The 18,204-nt window shown below is 50.8% G+C and overlaps 1 protein-coding gene across 2 annotated transcripts in view; it reads left to right on the forward strand.

Annotated features, from left to right (window-relative positions):
• Cux1 (cut like homeobox 1) overlaps positions 1–18,204 on the forward strand; it is a 329,325-nt gene that overhangs the window by 309,776 nt on the left and 1,345 nt on the right. For both annotated transcript variants that reach the window (XM_041648341.1, XM_041648342.1), the window contains exons 15-22: positions 9,660–9,787; positions 10,346–10,412; positions 10,914–11,026; positions 12,732–12,848; positions 15,045–15,128; positions 15,954–16,010; positions 16,700–16,780; positions 17,924–17,988. In XM_041648341.1, the coding sequence (XP_041504275.1) occupies positions 9,660–9,787; positions 10,346–10,412; positions 10,914–11,026; positions 12,732–12,848; positions 15,045–15,128; positions 15,954–16,010; positions 16,700–16,780; positions 17,924–17,988 (712 nt within the window). The remainder of the gene's footprint in view (positions 1–9,659; positions 9,788–10,345; positions 10,413–10,913; positions 11,027–12,731; positions 12,849–15,044; positions 15,129–15,953; positions 16,011–16,699; positions 16,781–17,923; positions 17,989–18,204) is intronic.

An 18,204-nucleotide genomic window follows, 5' to 3' on the forward strand; every position in this document is an offset into this window, starting at 1 on the left:
TGTGCACAGGCACACACACAAAATAGATGTCTCCCCACCCTCTGAGACTGCCCCTGCCTCAGAAAAATGCCAGACATTTTAGAAACATGAGAATGCATTTGACAAAAAACCTTCAAGCATTTCGAGACTAGCTTGTTATAAGCTGACAGTGGGGAGGAATCAGCTTTGTGGTTTTCCCTGAGTCCCTTCCCACAGAACAAGAAACCTAGCTCTTTGCGTTTGTGCAATAACTACTTGCTAGGAGAGCGGGTAGCACCACCCTCCTCTAGACTACTAACACACAGCACAAGACACAAGTCAGCCCTTCCTCAGTCCCATCATGTGTTACATTTTAGCAGTATTTACTTTTTCTTTCTGTCAGGCACTAAGTCTTAGGTGTTTATACAGCTTGTGTGTTAATACAATCACAGATTTTTTTTTAATTTTAATCTTTACCAAGACCTAATTGACCAAAAAGAAGCGAGAGGAAGAAAAAAATTGTAAAAGATGTGTGTGTCTCTCTCTCTTTTTTTGTACAAGTAGTTTTGAGAAGCCTTGTGTTGCTGTGACCATCTCCTATCATCTTAATTTTTCTTGCGATTTGTTTTCTACATTTAATAAGAGTTGGTTCCGGCTGGCGTGGGGGTGGGGGAGGCACCCGTCGGCCCCTCAGCGTCGTCCTTCTTGTCTTTGGTTAGCCATACGAAATGTTTGTTCTCTGCACTGTCCAACGGTCCCTATTATGATACGGAGAAGCAATATCACCGAAGCTCACACCATGTATTATTATTCACTAGCACCCTAGGTGTGATAATTGAAGTAAATATCTTTTATACAAACACAAGTGCGTGTGGGCTGTTTTTATTGAAGATTTCTCCGGCCTGAAGAATGGCAACAGACTCTTAGACATGGGTCCAGTGGAGTCCCCGAGAATCGCCATTCACTTCCTGCATAGCCTGTTGTCACATGGTTCCCAGGCAATGCAGGCTGAAGCCTAGGATGTAGTAGATTTGGGTGCTGGCAGGTTCCTATACCCAGTGAGAATACCCAGAAGGCCTTTCTGCCTGCTTGTGTCACTCCCTGCCCTGTATCTTTGAACCACCTTGTCTGGCATCCACCTCCTTCCTTGTCTGTCCCTATAAGGGGACACTGTGAGCTGTCCTGCAGGCATGTTATGAGGACCACTGGCCTCTGCTGCTGCTGTGTGTGGCCCTCACCTCCGAGTACTGTCAAGGGTGACAAGGACAGAGATAGAGTTGTCACCCTTATTAGCCTAAGGAATTGTTATCTTTAGGGACCTCAACTCAGGTAAAACCAGATCCTTGGCTTCCCTGCAGAAAAGAATTCAGGATAAGATAGTAGGAGCAGAACTGAGGTTTATTAAATGATTGTTTTTATTTGTATTTAATATGTATATGTATGTGGTATATGGGTGTCACCTGTGGAAGTCAGGGGACAACTTAATGGGGTCATCTCTCTCCTTCCACCCATGGGTCAAACTTTGATCAACATGCTTGGTGGCAAACACCTTTACCCACTGAGCCGTCTTGCTGGCCCCAACATTGTCAATTCAGATTTTAAACACAAATGTTAAGAGAAAAGAGGTGCTTGGGAAGGCAGCAAACGTGGGGTGGGCTCCTTCAAGAGTGTCACTCTGTCTAGCTTTATAATAGTCAAATAGGAGAAGCTAGTGAGTGCTGAAGGGATCATCTTTCAGGGTTGCTAAGGGATTTGAATGACATCACAGGGTGTTTCTTGTTAAAACGATGTTAAAACGGACAAGGTGAACTCTGTCGGGAGGTAGGATATCTTTAGTCAAAGTTGCTTATCAGTCCTGTTTAGAAGAGTGAAATCTTCCCCAAAGATCATAGACATTCAGGCCTTAGGCCTGCAGTTTTAACATAAAAGGCTTACACACAAAAGGAATATTTCCATACTGGCAGCCTTCTCAGCAAATGGTAATTGTTAAAAAAAAAAAAAAAAAAAAACAGACTTGCCAACCAGCTCCCAAATCATGACATGGAAACTATGAATGCCCAACCTTATGTTATGCTTGTTCCACCATCTCTTATAACTTAATTTAACCTGTTTCTCTTCATCGATGTTTTGCCTCAAGTTTTTTACCTTTCTTTCCTTCTGTATTTCCAACTCCGTTTCTGGCTGCCTGGCTGCCTGCCTGGCCCCAGGTCTCCCTCTCTTTCTCCCTCATTTTCTCTGGAGCCTAGATTTCTCCTCCTACTTATTCTCTCTGCCCTCCAGCCCCACCTGTCCCTCTCCTGCCTAGCTATTGGCCATTCAGCTTTTTATTAGCTCAGTCACACATCTTTACATAGTTAAACAAATGCAGCATGAACAAATGTAACACACCTTTACATAGTTAAAGTAATATTCCACAACAGACAAATGTAACACACCTTTACATAAAGTAATATTCCACAACATAGATAAATGTAACGCACCTTTACATAAAGTAATATTCCACAACATAGACAAATGTAACACACCTTTACACAGTTAAAGTAATATTCCACGACCGTATTAAAAGTCTTTTTAAGATTTCTTTCCTCTTTTTTTTTTTTTTGTTTTTTGAGACAGGGTTTCTCTGTAGCTTTGGTGCCTATCCTGGAACTAGCTCTTATAGACCAGGCTGGTCTTGAACTCACAGAGATCTGCCTGCCTCTGCCTCCCAAGTGCTGGGATTAAAGGTGTGCACCACCACCACCGGCATCTTTCTTTTTTTAATGTATATGTTTTGCCTACATGTGTATCTGTGTACCCTCCAGTTCAGAACCAAGTGCCATCCTCAGATCCCTTAAGAGCCCCCAAGTTTCATTCAGACACTCAAGGGACATAGTTGTCACTATCTCATTACATTGTCTCCAAGTGCCAACCCCTCCCACGGAAACTTTTTTTTGAAAGATTTATTATGTATACAGTGCTCTGCCTGCATTTATGCCTGCAGGCCAGAAGAGGGCACCAGATCTCATTACAGATGGTTGTGAGCCACCATGTGGTTACTGAGAATTGAACTCGGGACCTCTGGAAGGGCAGTCTTAACCTCTGAGCCATCTCTCCAGCCCCTTAAAGTTACTCTTACTGGCCTGGAGCTAAACTGTCTAGCCATGGAGCCCCAAGGATCTGCTTGTCTCCATCTGTCCAGACCTGGGTGGGATTACAAGCTCTCCACTGCACCCTTTTTAGATTTTTTTCTTACTGTGTGTGTATATATGGGTATTTTGCCTGCATATATATGCCTTGCACCATGTGCATACCAGGTGCCCAATGAAGCCAAAAGAGGGTATTGGAACAGGAGTTCTAGATGGTTGAGAGTCACCATGTGGGTCCTGGGAATTGAACCTAGGTCCTCTGCAAGAGCAACCAGTGCTATTAACCACTGAGCTATTGTTCCAGCTCCATGCCTGGCTTTTTTAAATTTTGGGTTCTGAGGACGGCAAGCACTTTACCAACTGAATATTACCTTTTGTTTGTTTTAAGGTTAGTATGTAGCCTTATATAACCCAGACTCGTATGGAATTTGCTATATAGGTAAGGGTGACCTCGAACTACTGATCCTCCTGCCTGCACCTCCCATGTGCTAGGATTCCTGTCTCCTGGCATGTGCCATGACACCCAACTTTCCATGTGGTTTTGTAGAGCTGTTTTACAAACTACCAGCTTGGGAGGCAAGAACAGATAGAAAGGTTTCAGGCTGCAGATGGGAGACTCACCCACTGCAGGCACATTGCCAGCCTCCAGGAATAGGCCATACTGCCTTCCCTATGGATAAGTGGGTCTGCATCAAATTAGAGACCTTAATACAGGGTTTCAACCTGTGGGGTCTCAATCCCTTCAGAGTCATACATCAGATTTCCTGCATATCACGACTCAGAACAGTAGCAAAATTACAGTTACGAAGTGGCAACAAAATAATTTTATGGTTGGGGTGGTCACTGCAACATGAACTGTGTTAAAGGGTCGCAGCATTTGGAATGCTCCAAGAAAGTAGTTACAGAATACAGGGTGGGACTGTGAGATTGCACAGTGTATTGGAACAAGAGAGCTGTCTGTGCTCATTCTGTTCACTGCATTTAATAGAATGTCCCAGTGACTGGCCAGCACTGGTGAGAGGGCCAAACATGTGTCTGCTCCTGCTCACCATGGTTCCCATGAAGTAGAGAGCTGAGTCTGGCCCTTCTAGAACATTCTAAGAGCATGTGGGGCCCAAAATGGAAGGGCTGCAGGTTTGGCTCAGAAGCAAAGCACTTCTCTAGAATCCCCCAGTGAGGGGCTGGGGTGTGGCTCAGTGGTAGAGCCCCTGCCTAGAATCCCCCAGTGAGGGGCTGGGGTGTGGCTCAGTGGTAGAGCACCTGCCTAGAATCCCCCAGTGAGGGGCTGGGGTGTGGCTCAGTGGTAGAGCCCCTGCCTAGAATCCCCCAGTGAGGGGCTGGGGTGTGGCTCAGTGGTAGAGCACCTGCCTAGAATCCCCCAGTGAGGGGCTGGGGTGTGGTTCAGTGGTAGAGCACCTGCCTAGAGTTTCCCAGTGAGGGGCGAAAGGTATGTCAGTGGCTGAGTGATTGTCTAGCATATGTGAAGTCCTGCATTCAATTCCCAACCTAAGGTATAATGGACAGCAACAATGACTAAGGCTTAGTTTGAGTCATTGCTAGATAGATAACTCAGCATCTACAAAGAGCCGGCAGGACACTCAGACCAGGGAGCGGAGGCTGATACCGTGGAAAGCAGAACCTGGGAGGAAGGAGAGGCAAGTTTAAACTCAGACCTTCCCTTAAATACCAAGCACAGTTTGACGGGCATGGTGGTGCACACCTACCTATCAAGCCAGCATCAAGGAAGCTAAAGCAAGAAGTCTGCTATGAGTTCGAGGCCAGTGAGACCCTGTCTCCAAGAGATGAATAAACAGACAAGTGAGATGCACAGCAGAGAGTGCCAGGCATCTAGATAAAGTCTGAGGTAGCCAGCACTGATAAGAAAGTGTGTGGGTCCTGGGCCCAAATAACACTCGGAATTTAGCAGAGAGAAATAGTGTCCAGCCTACTGAGGTGTGCCTGGCAGAGTTGGCTAACTGTTGCTCATGACTGATGCTAACTTTCGGACTTAGCAATACACAGAGGTTGTGAGTGACCTGGACAAATCCAGTTTGGTGCAGTGAACAGCAGAACCCAACTGATGGTCTTGGAGAGTTAGGCATTGGAGAACAGACAAGTTCTTCAGTGGAACCCAGAGGGGCAATTTGTTAAGGACACCCTCATGGGTGCACTGGGCAGTTCTCAGTGTCTGTGAAGCCTTGTGGATTCAGGGTAAAGGTGGCACGGTGTGCATTGATTAACTAGCCCTCAACCCCTACCTGGCCTGCAAGAAGCTAATTTAACACAGCAGGGTCCCCTGCCATCAGAAAAGCCAATGACTGCAGCACCCTAGGCCTCTCTGACTCCTATAACAAGCTCTTGCACGCGGTCTGTCTGCGGGCTCCTTGTGCCTTGATTCTTGTCACCATTCTTTCTGTAGCACTAGCGATGGGACCCAGAGCCTCGTGCGTGCCAGGCAGGTACTCTACCTTTGAGTCGCATCCCCCAGCCCCTCTGCGAGGGGTTCTGCACAGCTGTCCTCCAGCACTCCCATCCCTCACTGGGGTGTTCTAGGGAGACCCTGAGCCATGCTACCAACCACTTACTGCTTTAGCTATGCTGTAACCCCAGCCCTTGTATTATTTGAGACTGAGTCTCACCATGTATCTCAGGTTGGCCTGGAACTCACAATCCCGCTACACTAGGATTATAAGTTGTGAGACACCACGCTCACCTCTTTGTGACTAACAGAGTCTAGCTTCCTTAGACCCTGGCTTCGATAGTATTCTTATTTCTTTACCTCTGTGAAATGTACCTTCTTAGGAAGCCCTTCCAGTCTCTTGCAGGAAAATGAGGCTCCACAGACCTTTGTAGGGGGATGAAGAAGTCTTAGACCCTCTGGCACTCATCCAACCCCATCACACTCAGTCCTGTATGCTCCTTGCTTCCCAACATGCTTTCTCACGCACGCATGCTCCCCACCACCAGTCACCACCTCGCCCATATCCCCTTTTCTGGCTGCTCTGGGCTTCCCCTGTGTGAACTGGACCATGCACATGCCAGCAGACCCCCAGTCTTCAGCTCAGGGCACCATGCCCCCACCTCATTTGTGGGCCGTCCCTCTATCACTGCACCCTGAACACACTCCCCCCAAGGGTTACACCTCAGCTGTGATCTCTCAGAGCCTTTGCCTTTCCCCCATCCCTGCCTTCAGTCATTTCTAGACTGGCGTCTCTCCAGCTTCCATGTCCAGTCTCAGGTTCCCTGATCCAAGTACCCTAGTCATTGACATCTTCCTACTACTTCAAGAGCCACACCAAACTGCTGCCCAATTTGATGGTCCCAGGTCTAGGCTCAGACCTCCTCTCTTGGGTTCAAACAGGGTCCTAACCCCCCTCCCCCACCTCTCCCTCCTACTGCCACCCTGAAATCTTCCTGGACTCCCCAAGTCAGATAGCTTGCCCAACACCATGGACTCCCTAGAAAACAGGCCTAGAATTCAGGCTCAGTTCTGGAACATTCCAACTCAGGACCTTCCCTTTTTTGCCACATGCCATCTAGAGAGATGACCGAAACACCTTGGTATGCATGTCCCTACCTCCAACCAACAAGGCAGCATTCTCTCTACATTAGATCCGTAGCTGAGGTCCCTCGAGCGGTGTGCAATATCAGTTACTTTTCTCATTGCTACACCAAAATGCCAGACCAAAGGAACTTCAGGGAGGAAGGGTTCATTTGGGCGCAGACTCTGAGAGACCAGTCCTTCGTAGGAGAGAAAGCGCAGCAGCAGGAGCCTGGGGCGGCTGGTCACATGGCAGCCACAGTCTGGAAGCAGAGAGAGCCAAGCCTGTGCTGGTGCTCAGCTCACTTTCTCCTTTTTATCCAGTCTGAGACACCAGCCCACCAGATGGCTCTGCCCACATTCAGGGTGGGTCTTCCGTCTTTCTTCAGTCAACAGTCTAAAAGCTCTCTCACAGACACACCCGGAGGTGGGCTAGATGCTTCCAGATCCTGTCAGGTTGGCAGCTGTTATTAACCATCCCAGACTCCAGGCTTCTCATCCTGGTGTGGAGTGATAGGTTCCAGCACAGACTGTCCCAGACCCTGTCCCTTTGACCTCACCCCACGGCCTCCCCGCCCAGCCTCTGCTAGTTTCTCCTCTGTGCCCACTTTTAGCAGCACATCCGCACTGGCCACTGGACAGCCCCCAAAGCCATCTTCAGAGTTGACCTCCCCAGAGCCTGAACCCCAGCCCAGATCCCCTCAGTGCTGATGCCGTATCTGAGAGCATTTACAGCCATAGTGGCAAAGGTCTCTGGACAGCTGAACACACTGTCCACAGATGAGCTGGCCTGGGCCTCCCTGAGGCCTGAGGGTCTGCTCTCAGGGCACTTCACATATGCCCAGAATGTCACTGGTGTGCGCAGGCAAAGGACCTGCCTTCTGCTCCCAGGAACCCGCTGGACACTGCACATCTTTCCTGTGTCCATGGGCAGTTCCCACGATGAAATGGCCACAGACTGAAGACAGATAAGACAAACAGGCCAAGGCCTCTGATCCAAGCCCCAAGCAATGACACAGGAGGGTTCTCTGAGTCCCTGGTGAGTCCCCGTGAAGATTTACACACTTCTCGGGACCCAGGTTCATTGTGGATGGGTGGCAGTTGCTTCTCCATGGGCTTCCCTCAGCCCTGTCCCTCTAGCCCATGGCACAGGTGCTTTGGTATAGGACCATTCCTGGGCAAGGTCCAGTTTGTGGATGTTCAGAAACTAAACCTATCCCTTCCTTCCACCCGACTGCCGCTTTCCTCTGTAAATGTCGCCGAGAGCCCTGTTAGCTTTCTGTGGCTCTCTTCCCCTCTGTCTCAATGCTCCTGTCTATCCGCTTTCCTGAGTCTGCACGGTACCGTGAGAAAGTAGGCTCTACAGTCCCTCCACTAGCCTGGATCAAAGGAGTCTACACCAGGTCAGCAAACGATGACACTGTACCCTCTCCCCATGGGGGTCACCAGGGTCTAAACTCACCCTTGCCATCCACAGCTGTCCCTCATGGCCTGGTCTTGCCCTGGGGTCCACCCTCTGCCTTACCACCTTATTTCAATCAATACCACCTACCGTTGTGGTCCAAATGGATGGCAGCCACCCACAGGCTGAGTCGCAGGCAATGCCGTGGGGACAGGCCGAGGGTGTCCTGTGAAGGGTACGGCATCTCTCCACAGCTGCTCAGAACTTTAAGGTGCAGAAAAGGCTTGGTGTGTGTTGGGATGACAGGGGACTTTCCCCAGCCCGTGGCCTAGAGCCCAGCTATCATACTCAGACACTCCTGCTTGAGTGTTTGCCAGAGAGTCACTAAGGCTGGCCAAGTACTTGAACCATTTTCCTGTCAGGGCTCACAGGAGCCTCTGGACTTCTGAGGCCATAGTGCCCCCTAGTGGCTATTGGCAGGACTTTAAGTGAATTTATTGTCACAGCTTGCTTGCTTGCTTTTTCCTTCCTTCTTTCCTACCTACCTACCTTCCTTCCTTCCTTCCTTCCTTATTTATCTATTTAATGTGTAGAAACATTTTTTTCTGAATGTGCAAATGTGTGAACCACATGTGTGACTTGTGCCTGTGGAGGTCAGATGAGAGTGTTGGATCCCCTGGAACTGGAGTTACAGATGCTATCACGTCGATGCTGGAAACTAAACCTAGGCCATCTGCAAGAGCTGTTAAAAGCTGAGAGGCATCTCTCTTCTCCCTACTATAACAGGTTTTTCAAATAAAAGTCAGAAAGGGTGATTTCTCTTCCAAAACTTGAGGTACAGGGAACCCTCAGTGACAGAGCACCTACCCAGAATCCCGCAGTGAGGGACTGGGGTGTGACTCAGTGGTAGAGCACCTGCCCAGAATCCCCCAGTGAGGGGCTGGGGTGTGACTCAGTGGAAGAGCACCTGCCCAGAATCCCCCAGTGAGGGGCTGGGGTGTGACTCAGTGGAAGAGCACCTGCCCAGAATCCCCCAGTGAGGGGCTGGGGTGTGACTCAGTGGAAGAGCACCTGCCCAGAATCCCCCAGTGAGGGGCTGGGGTGTGGCTCAGTGGTAGAGCCCCTGCCCAGAATCCCCCAGTGAGGGGCTGGGGTGTGGATCAGTGGTAGAGCACCCTCCTAGAATCTCCCAAGAGGCACTGAAGGCATGGCTCAGCAGCAACAAGCTTTTCTAGCATGTTTAAATGTTCAAGGCCTTGGGTTCTAGAACCCAAAAAGTTGGGGTGGGTGCCTTCTTGATAAAACTCATAGCTCTTGGATAGGAAAAGAACAGGGTTACAGGTCAGGAGACCTTGAGTGGTCACCCCACTACCTCTGTCTCCACCATTGCCTCTGAAGCCTCATTTGTGGTGAGTTCCTGAGTTGGGACAGCTCCCTGCCTGCCCTACTGCACCCTATTCCCTCCGACCTCTGAGTTATCCAGGGCGCCAGCCTGTGGGCCAGTGCAGGAGTAGAGAAGGCAACTAGAGTTCTCAGGCATTCATGCTTTCAGTTTGGGAGGCGTCTGGAAGGTACCGAGGATCCCTGTGCCCCAGTCTTCTCTGATGGCCGCACCTTCCTTTCACCACAGGGCGCTGTGCAGAGCTGCAGATCCGCCTCACTGAGGCCACCACCAAGGTCGTTGAACAAAAGGAATTGATTGCCCGCCTGGAGCAGGACCTCAGCACCATCCAGTCCATCCAGCGGCCTGATGCCGAAGTAAGCCTCTGCCTGCCCTGCTCACTGAGCCCCGCCCAGGGTCCTGGAACCCCAAAGCACAGGCCTCCCGAACCAGAGCCATCCCCCTGGCCTCCCCATAGAGGTTTCATTGCCCCACGGAAAACACCTTCATTCCAACCCCAGAGCAGATGCCACACATCTTCCTCCAGCCAGCTTGTGTCCAGGCACTAAAAGCTTTAGTCAAGGGCAAAGCAAGGTCACATGGACCCACTGCACAGCTGATGGCCCAGAGCTGCCTAAAGGAGCCACGTGTCACTTTAAATTTTTTAGGTTTATTTTTATTTTATGTGTTTGACTGTTCTGCCTGCGTGTATGTCTGTGCAGCATGTGCTTGTAGTGCCCGTGGAGTTGCAGGTAGTTGGGAGCTGCCTTCTGGGGCTGGGAATCAAACCTGGGTCCTCTGGAAGAGCAACCAAAGCTCTTAACATCTGAACCGTATCTCCAGCCTCCTCATTTTAATTTTTATTAAATGTATTTGTTCATTCGTTCATCCCACAATGTTCGAGTAAGTCTTGCCTTTTCCTTTTTATCCTTCAGGGAGCTTCTGAGCAAGGCCTAGAGAAGATTCCAGAACCCATCAAGGAGGCCACAGCCCTGTTCTCTGGTGAGGAAAGACTGGCTGACTAGCACTTGCCCAAGGAGTTGGGGGCCAGGGAGAGCACTTGGTGCATTTTGAGAACTCAGACCCCCAAAGTATATGTTCTCCCTCAAAGAAAGAAGGGGGCCCATCCCAGCAGTGTCTGCCTCCATGGTTTACCAGTGACCTCAGAGAATAGATACAGGGGGAGAACTCCCAGCCACCCTCTGCAGCATCCAGGCCAGAAGCCTAGGCTTCCTGGCCCCCCAGTTTCCTCAGCGTTCTCATACTTTAGTGGTCCTCCCCCCCCCAACCACCATCACCATCTCCACCATTGTGTTTCGGGCCACAAAGATCTGGTGTCGGTTTCATAGATGGAGAAACCCCAGCACACCTCACCTGATGGCTGCAAGGCTTCCTGTTCAAGTACCAGAGACACAGGGAGGGGAAGGTTGGGACCTGACCCTCTGACAGTACAGATGGTGATCAGTGCCCTAACACAACAAGCCATTTCCTGCTGCCTCCTAGGACCCTCGGTGCCAACCAGTGGGACCCTTCCAGAAGGGCAGGTGGACTCCCTACTTTCCATCATCTCCAGCCAGAGGGAACGTTTCCGCACCCGGAACCAAGAGCTGGAGGCTGTGAGTCCACCCTGCTTCCTGTCCCCTCAGAGGCCTCAAATCTGCATGCACAAATGTGGGAAGGCACAGGCTCAGGGGAAACAACCTATGCGTCAACAAGCAAGATTAGATGTGTTCTGTGCCCTTGAGACGTCCCGAGGAGGCTGTGCCACTTGGGGCCTTGAGAACTGTTCAGGGACTCAGGAAAGAACATGCAGGGTTTTCCAGGGTTGGAGGAAAGAGACATAGGACACAAGACCAGTGGACACCAGACTGCCTGGCTGGAATACCCTCATAGACTTTGACAGGAGTGAGGGACTACAGCATGGAGGGCCCATGGACACTCGGGCAGAAAGCCCCTGGGTACAGCAGGCCATGGAGGAATAGCTGCAGCACATTGAAGAATGGGAAGCAGGATGGATGGGAGAGCGTAGGGCAGACCCCCATCAAAATGAACTGTATGCCAGGACTGGTGGCGCAAGTCTATAACCCCATTTTCTAAAGATGCTGAGGCAGGATGATATCTTAAATTCAGAGTCAGCCTGAGCAATTTAGCAAGACCATCTGTCAAGAAAAGGGACTGAAGATAAGTCAGTGGTAGAGCTAGAGGTATAGCTAAGTGGTACAGCACCTGCCTAGAATTCCCCAGTGAGGGACTGGGGTGTGGCTCAGTGGTAGAGCACCTGCCTAGAATCCCCCAGTGAGGGGCTGGAGTGTGACTCAGTGGTAGAGCACCTACCTAGAATCCCCCAGTGAGGGGCTGGGGTGTGACTCAGTGGTAGAGCCCCTGCCTAGAATCCCCCAGTGAGGGGCTGGGGTGTGGCTCAGTGGTAGAGCCCCTGCCTAGAATCCCCCAGTGAGGGGCTGGGGCGTGGGCCAAGGGCAGTACACTTACCTGGCATACATAGGTCCTAGGTTCCATCCCCAAGACTACAAGCAAAAGAAAGAAGGCAGGGTGCAACAGATGGAAGGTTTGGGGGTTTGTGGTTTCAAACCTTTCAATCTATGATGGTTTGTCACTGTTGCCTTGACCTGTAGCCAAGCAGCACATCGTGGTATATGACCAAGGCAAGTATATGACCAAGGCAAGCTGCTTACTTCATAGCTGCCAGCTAGCGAAGAAACAGGGAGGATTTGAGTCTCAGTATTCTTTCCGGGGGCACACCTCCCATAAGGCCCCACCTTGTTAAGGTTCTTCCACCTCTGAATAGTGCCCCAGCACCGGAGACTAAGCCTCCTGCACATGATCTTTGAGTGCACATGATTCGAATAGTAAGGCTAGAGCGGTGTCTCCGCTTAAGAGCACTTGTTGCTCTTATGGAGGATCCAGATGTGGTTCCCAGCACCAGCATGGCAACTCACCACTGTCTGTAACACCCCATTCTGGCCTCCGTGGGCACCACACATACCTGCCGACACATCAAATAAGTAAATCTTTTTAAATTTTTATTTTAAAAAAATCCAAACCATAACAAATAGCAAATTCAAATATGAAGAAACTGGCCTTTCTGTGAAGGGACTTTCTAGAGGAGACTCTGGGAACAGAGTCAGCAGTTCAAGACCATGGGCGGCTAGGAGATGCTCAGTGGGTAATGTGTTCCGTGTGCAAACACGAGGACCTGAGTTCAATCCCGCACACACCAAGGCCATGGGCACAGAAAGAGTCCTGACAGATGGAGACCTCATCTCTCTCCTTCATCCACCCTTGCCCTGACTCCATTCACAGGAGAGCCGCATGGCCCAGCACACCATCCAGGCCCTGCAGAGCGAGCTGGACAGTCTACGCGCTGACAACATCAAGCTTTTTGAGAAGATCAAGTTCTTGCAGAGTTACCCCGGCCGGGTAAGCCCGTTAGCCCCAGAGGGACCAGGTGGGGAGCGAGGTTGATGGAGCACTTGAGGTCAAATTGGGGAGGATTGGATGGTAGTCAGCACCGGGGGGACTCAAAATGATATTTGTGTGCACACACCTGTCAGATATCCACTCTGCATGGAACAAACCACTCGAGAGAAATGCTATAGAGGTTCATTCAGAACCAGTCAGAAGGTAGCAAGCTACTACACAAGTCAGGGCACAAGTCCAAGGTCCCCAACCAAGGCCTCACTAGCTCCAGCTATCCCTCTGTGGTACATGGATGGTCTGCCAGCTCACCCTAGACAGGGATTTAACACTTGTATGCTAAACATGTAAGACAGGCCCTGGGCACTAGGGATGTGATGGGGACATTGTTTTTGAGACAGGGTTGTGTGTACCTTAGGCTAGCCTCAGAGTTACTGTGTAACCGAGACTAGCTTTAAACCTGCAATCCTCCTGCCTCCACCTCCCCAGTGCTGGGATAGGATGCATGTGTCACCATGCCTAGTTTGAATTAATGTGTTCTAAAAAAAAAACAAAAATCTTAAGACTCTTTTATGTTTCTGGTGTCTTGCGTTCATGTATGTCTGTACACTACACGTGGGCAGAAGAGAGCACTGGATCCCGGAACTGGAGTTGTGAAGGTTGTGAGCCTCTGTGCAGGTGCTGGGAACTGAACTCAGGTTCTCTGGAAGAGTAGCTGCTTCTCTTAAGCTCTGAGACATCTCTCCAGCCCCCTTGCATTTTTTTTTCAAGACAGGGTTTCTCTGTGTATCTTTGGCTGTCCTAGAACTCACTTTGTAGACCAGGCTGGCCTCGAACTCACAGAGATCTGCCTGCCTCTGCCTCCTGAGTGCTGGGATCAAAGGCGTGCGCCACTGCACCTGGATCACAATTTGTTTTTGTTGTTGTTGTTGTTTTGTTTCTTTATTGACTAAGCATGGTAGTGCCTGGAGATGGTGGAAGGCTGGCGCAGGAGGCTCACCAATTTGAGGCCAGACTAGACTACCTAATGAGACTCTGTCTAAAAAGAAGAAGAATGGTTGGGAAGACACCATTTTCTGACCTCTGTGGGCACTGCACACATGTGGTACACATATAGGCAAACCACTCATGTACATAAAAAATAAATTTTAGAAAAACAAAAAATAAAAAGATACCTATAATGTATACCCCGAAAACAAATGAACAGGAAAGACTAGAAACCTGTTTGTTGTGGTGGCTTCTGTCAGCCCCCAGGCCTGTCAGGCAGGGTCCACCATGTGCACAGAAACCCTTTCGGTAGCTCAGGGAAGGACAGAGATGGTTCAGTGGGCAAAGTGTTTGCCATGCAAGCCTGTAGACTAGAGTTCAGATCCCACACTCCCCTGTAAGTGAGAGCCTGTAGGACCATGTAGGTATGGCAGCCTGCCTGTAATTCCAGAATTCAGAAGGCAGAGAGGCAAGCTCTAGCTAGACTAGCCATATAGACAAGCCTGTAGATCAAATGAGAGATCCTGCCCCAATGGATACGTGTAATATAACTCCTGACCTCAGGGCTTCTATGTGCACACACACACACACATACACACACACACACACACACACACAAACACACACACACACACACACACACACACACACACACACACACACGGCGGGGGGGAGAAAGAAAAGGAGGGAGGAAACTTAAAGACTTTTATGGTCCTAAGACTCTTGGCCCAACAGCACTATTCCCACTCAGTTGAAGCAAGAATCCTTTCTGGGCCACTAGAGGGCACCCAGGCTCTGTAAACCAATGTGCCTCTTCTGCAGGGTACTGTCTGCCCCTTTGGCTCTCAGTAACCTTCTCTTGCTCAGTGGCACTCACCTGTTGGAAGGCTGAGACAGGAGGACCACTTGAGACCAGAAGTTCAAGGTTCCCAGAACATACACACACACACACACAGCCACCCCCATGCACTGGGAACAGCTCTCTGTCTTCTATCGTTTCTAAGATGTAGCTCCCCAGAGGTTTTGTGCCCCATTCTTGGGGTTGGGAAGTAAGGGGAGAGAACGCAAGACCCCCAGTCATTCCGTAACATGCAAGCCACCGCCACATTAGCACTGTCACCCTGGACCCTCCCCCAGCTCTAACCCTCCCTGTCCTGGAGCCCAGATCCCCAGGCCAGGTGACTGACTGGGTCTCTCTGCTCCCCTGTGCAGGGCAGTGGCAGCGATGACACCGAGCTGCGCTACTCCTCCCAGTATGAAGAACGCCTGGACCCTTTCTCCTCCTTCAGCAAGCGGGTTCGTGAATAGGGACCTGGGACTGGGGATGTGGCTCAGGGGTAGAGTGCCTTCTAGAGTCCTCCAGTGAGGGTCTGTGGGCGTGGCTCAGAGCCCTTGTCTGCTGTGGGTGAGACCCTGGGTCCCATCCACAAAACAGCATCCTCTGCTCCATGTGCCCTGTCTACTCGGGCATACCACCCCTTCCCCCGGAACGCCTGAGCCACCTCTGTATAGCCCGGGTGTATTCTCCATGGAAGGTGTGTGTCAGTGAGCAGCCGTGGTTCTCAACCTTCTTGATGCTGCGACATTTTAACACAGTTCCTCATGCGTGATGACCCCAACCATACAATTATTTTCGTTGCTACTTCATAGCTGTAATTTTGCTCCTGTTACAAATCATAATGTAAATATCTAATAGTGGGATGGTTTTAGGCAACCTCTGTGAAAGGGTTGTTTGACCCCAAAGGAGTTGTGACCCACAAGGTGAGAACCGCTGGTGAACAGGGTAACCCAGAATACACCTGCAGGGTCAACCAGATCAGCAAAGGGGTTACAACTGCCTGTGGCAGGTGACTGGTGACAGGAGCCACCCCAAGCTCCCTCCCTCCTAGGCTGCAGAAGCCCTGCCCATGAAGGACTTCCCTATAGTTAGAAAGAGATACTAGGCCGGGGCCATAGGTTGTTAGGGAGCCCAGGCTGTCATATTGAGTGTGACACCAGATTAGGCACCCAGGGAGTTCCCAGTAGCTCTTTAGTGTGGTAAAGTGACATCGATGGTCAGGCAGCTTTGCACAGGTAGGGATCCCTTTTTGTGGGACCCTCTCTTCATGTCTCTGTCTTCAGGAGCGGCAGAGGAAGTACCTGGGCCTGAGCCCCTGGGACAAGGCCACCCTTGGCATGGTGAGTCCATATCCCTGTATTCACCCATGGTGTGCCTACGTCCTTGGCCTTTTAGCCCCTTCTGAAGGAGCCCCAAGTCACACAGACCCTCTTCTGGGTGATCCACCTCGAGAACACGACCTCTGGGACAGCTCATCAGGTGACATCGGTGCCTGTAGTTTCGGGGATGGGTTTGCAGGAGGCACATTCACCAGAAACTCTGTATCAGTGACTCTGCAGATAAAGGATTTGTTGAGCGAACGGGAACTGAGTTTGAGTCACGGTACCCATGTAAAAGAGTCTGGTGCCATGGCAAGCATCTGAACCCCAGCACTAGGGTGGCGGTGGTGGAAATGTGCAGCTTGCTAGCTGGCCAGTCTAGCCAAATCTGATTCCACGTTCTCGGAGAGACCCTGTCTTTAAAAAAAAAAAAAAAAAAGTTGATCCAGGCATACTGACAATACTTGGACAATACTTGGGAGGCAGAAGTAGGCAGACCTCTGTAGTCAAGGCCAAGTGTGCTTCTGGCTTCCACGGGCGTGTGCACATAAACACACACAAAAAAATTACCTCTGTAGCCTAAGTACCCCATTTGTCACAGGGGGCAAGTGGGTTCCTGCTGCCAGCCCACCCCTTCTCCCTCCTGCAGAGCCCTGAAGGAAAGAGCACAGAGCAACACCATGCCCACCTATCCCCTTGTTTGCCTGCAGGGACGCCTGATTCTCTCCAACAAAATGGCTCGCACCATTGGCTTCTTCTACACCTTGTTCCTGCACTGCCTGGTCTTTCTGGTGAGCGTGCACACATCAGCCAGGGATGTCTCCAGGCTATTCTGGGCAGCAGGGCACTGTTACTGTATGGAGGACTTCCAGAGCCTCCTCAGTGCCACACCCTCAGCTCTGGCACAGTACAGTCTCCTCCCCCAACTCCAAGGACTCAAACTCCTTTAGAGATAAGGAAAACAACAACACCAGCCCCCCCCCCCCCCCCGCCTGGGGAGAGCTGAGCCACTTACTTAGAAGAGGAGGCCAGGGACCCTGTCCTGGAAGTGCTTTGAGGAAAGACTGGGTGAAGAAATAGGCATGCAGATGAAGGCCTGTCATCCCAGCTACTTGGGAGGTTGAAGCAGAAGGATCACAAGTTCAAGCCCTGCCTGTGCTACATAGCATGTTCAAGGACAACTTAATGAGGCCTTCTCTCAGAAAGTAAAAAGAGGACTGGAGATATAGTTTAGCAGTAGGGCACCTGCCTAGAATCCCCCAGTGAGGGGCTGGGGTATGGATCAGTGGTAGAGCACCTGCCTAGAATCCCCCAGTGAGGGGCTGAGGTGTGGCTCAGTGATAGAGCACCTGTCTAGAATCTCGCCCCACCCCCAGAGGCTGGGGGCATGTTTCAGGGATAGGATACCTGCTTAGCATTTGTGAGGCCCAGGTTCCATTTCCTGCATTGGTGGGAGGGAGGTTAAGGCAGGAAAAGAGCAGGCCTAACTAGACCCTCAGGGAATAGACAGTGGGCTGCCCAGAGAAGGGCCATGCGGGACTATCTGCCCAGGTAGAGAGTGGGCTGAGGGCAGTCCAAGGACATGGGGCTGAGTGACGTCTCTATCTACCAGGTAGAGGGGAATAGGTATGGACTGTATGCATTAAAGGCTGCAGCATCAGGAGCCACTGCCCTACTAAGCATGGTGAAAGATAGCCCCGGGGCTAGCCTGGTTTCCTAGTCCAGTGCTCTTGTGGAATCTGCTGACAATGGTAGGAGGCTAACTTGAATAACTGTGTCTGCTGCTTTCTAAGCATCTATTAAGTAGGCTGGCTCTGGAGTATCTCCAAGACCACCCATGCTAGGACTGGGCCACGAGACCCTTCTGTCCCGCAGACCAGGCCTAACAGCTGTAGGTGGCAATGGCAGTTGTCATGGTATCTCTACCTGACCAGGTGCTGTACAAGCTGGCATGGAGTGAAAGCGTGGAGAGAGACTGTGCTGCCACCTGCGCCAAGAAGTAAGGATGTCCCCTGGTCCTCCCAAACCTAGAGCCAAGCCTCCATGATCCCCAGCACTAGCTCCAAGCCCCGTGTTTTTGCCTCTAACACAGCTCCCCTCCTGGTGTCCCCAGGCCTCTAACACAGCTCCCCTGCTGGTGTCCCCAGGCCTCTAACACAGCTCCCCTCCTGCTGTCCCCTCCTGCTGTCCCCTCCTGGTGTCCCCAGGGCTCTAA

The sequence above is a fragment of the Microtus oregoni genome, unplaced genomic scaffold, assembly GCF_018167655.1.
Source record: "Microtus oregoni isolate MIOR12 unplaced genomic scaffold, Mior012 000003F_ref0000135, whole genome shotgun sequence".
NCBI lineage: Eukaryota > Metazoa > Chordata > Mammalia > Rodentia > Cricetidae > Microtus > Microtus oregoni.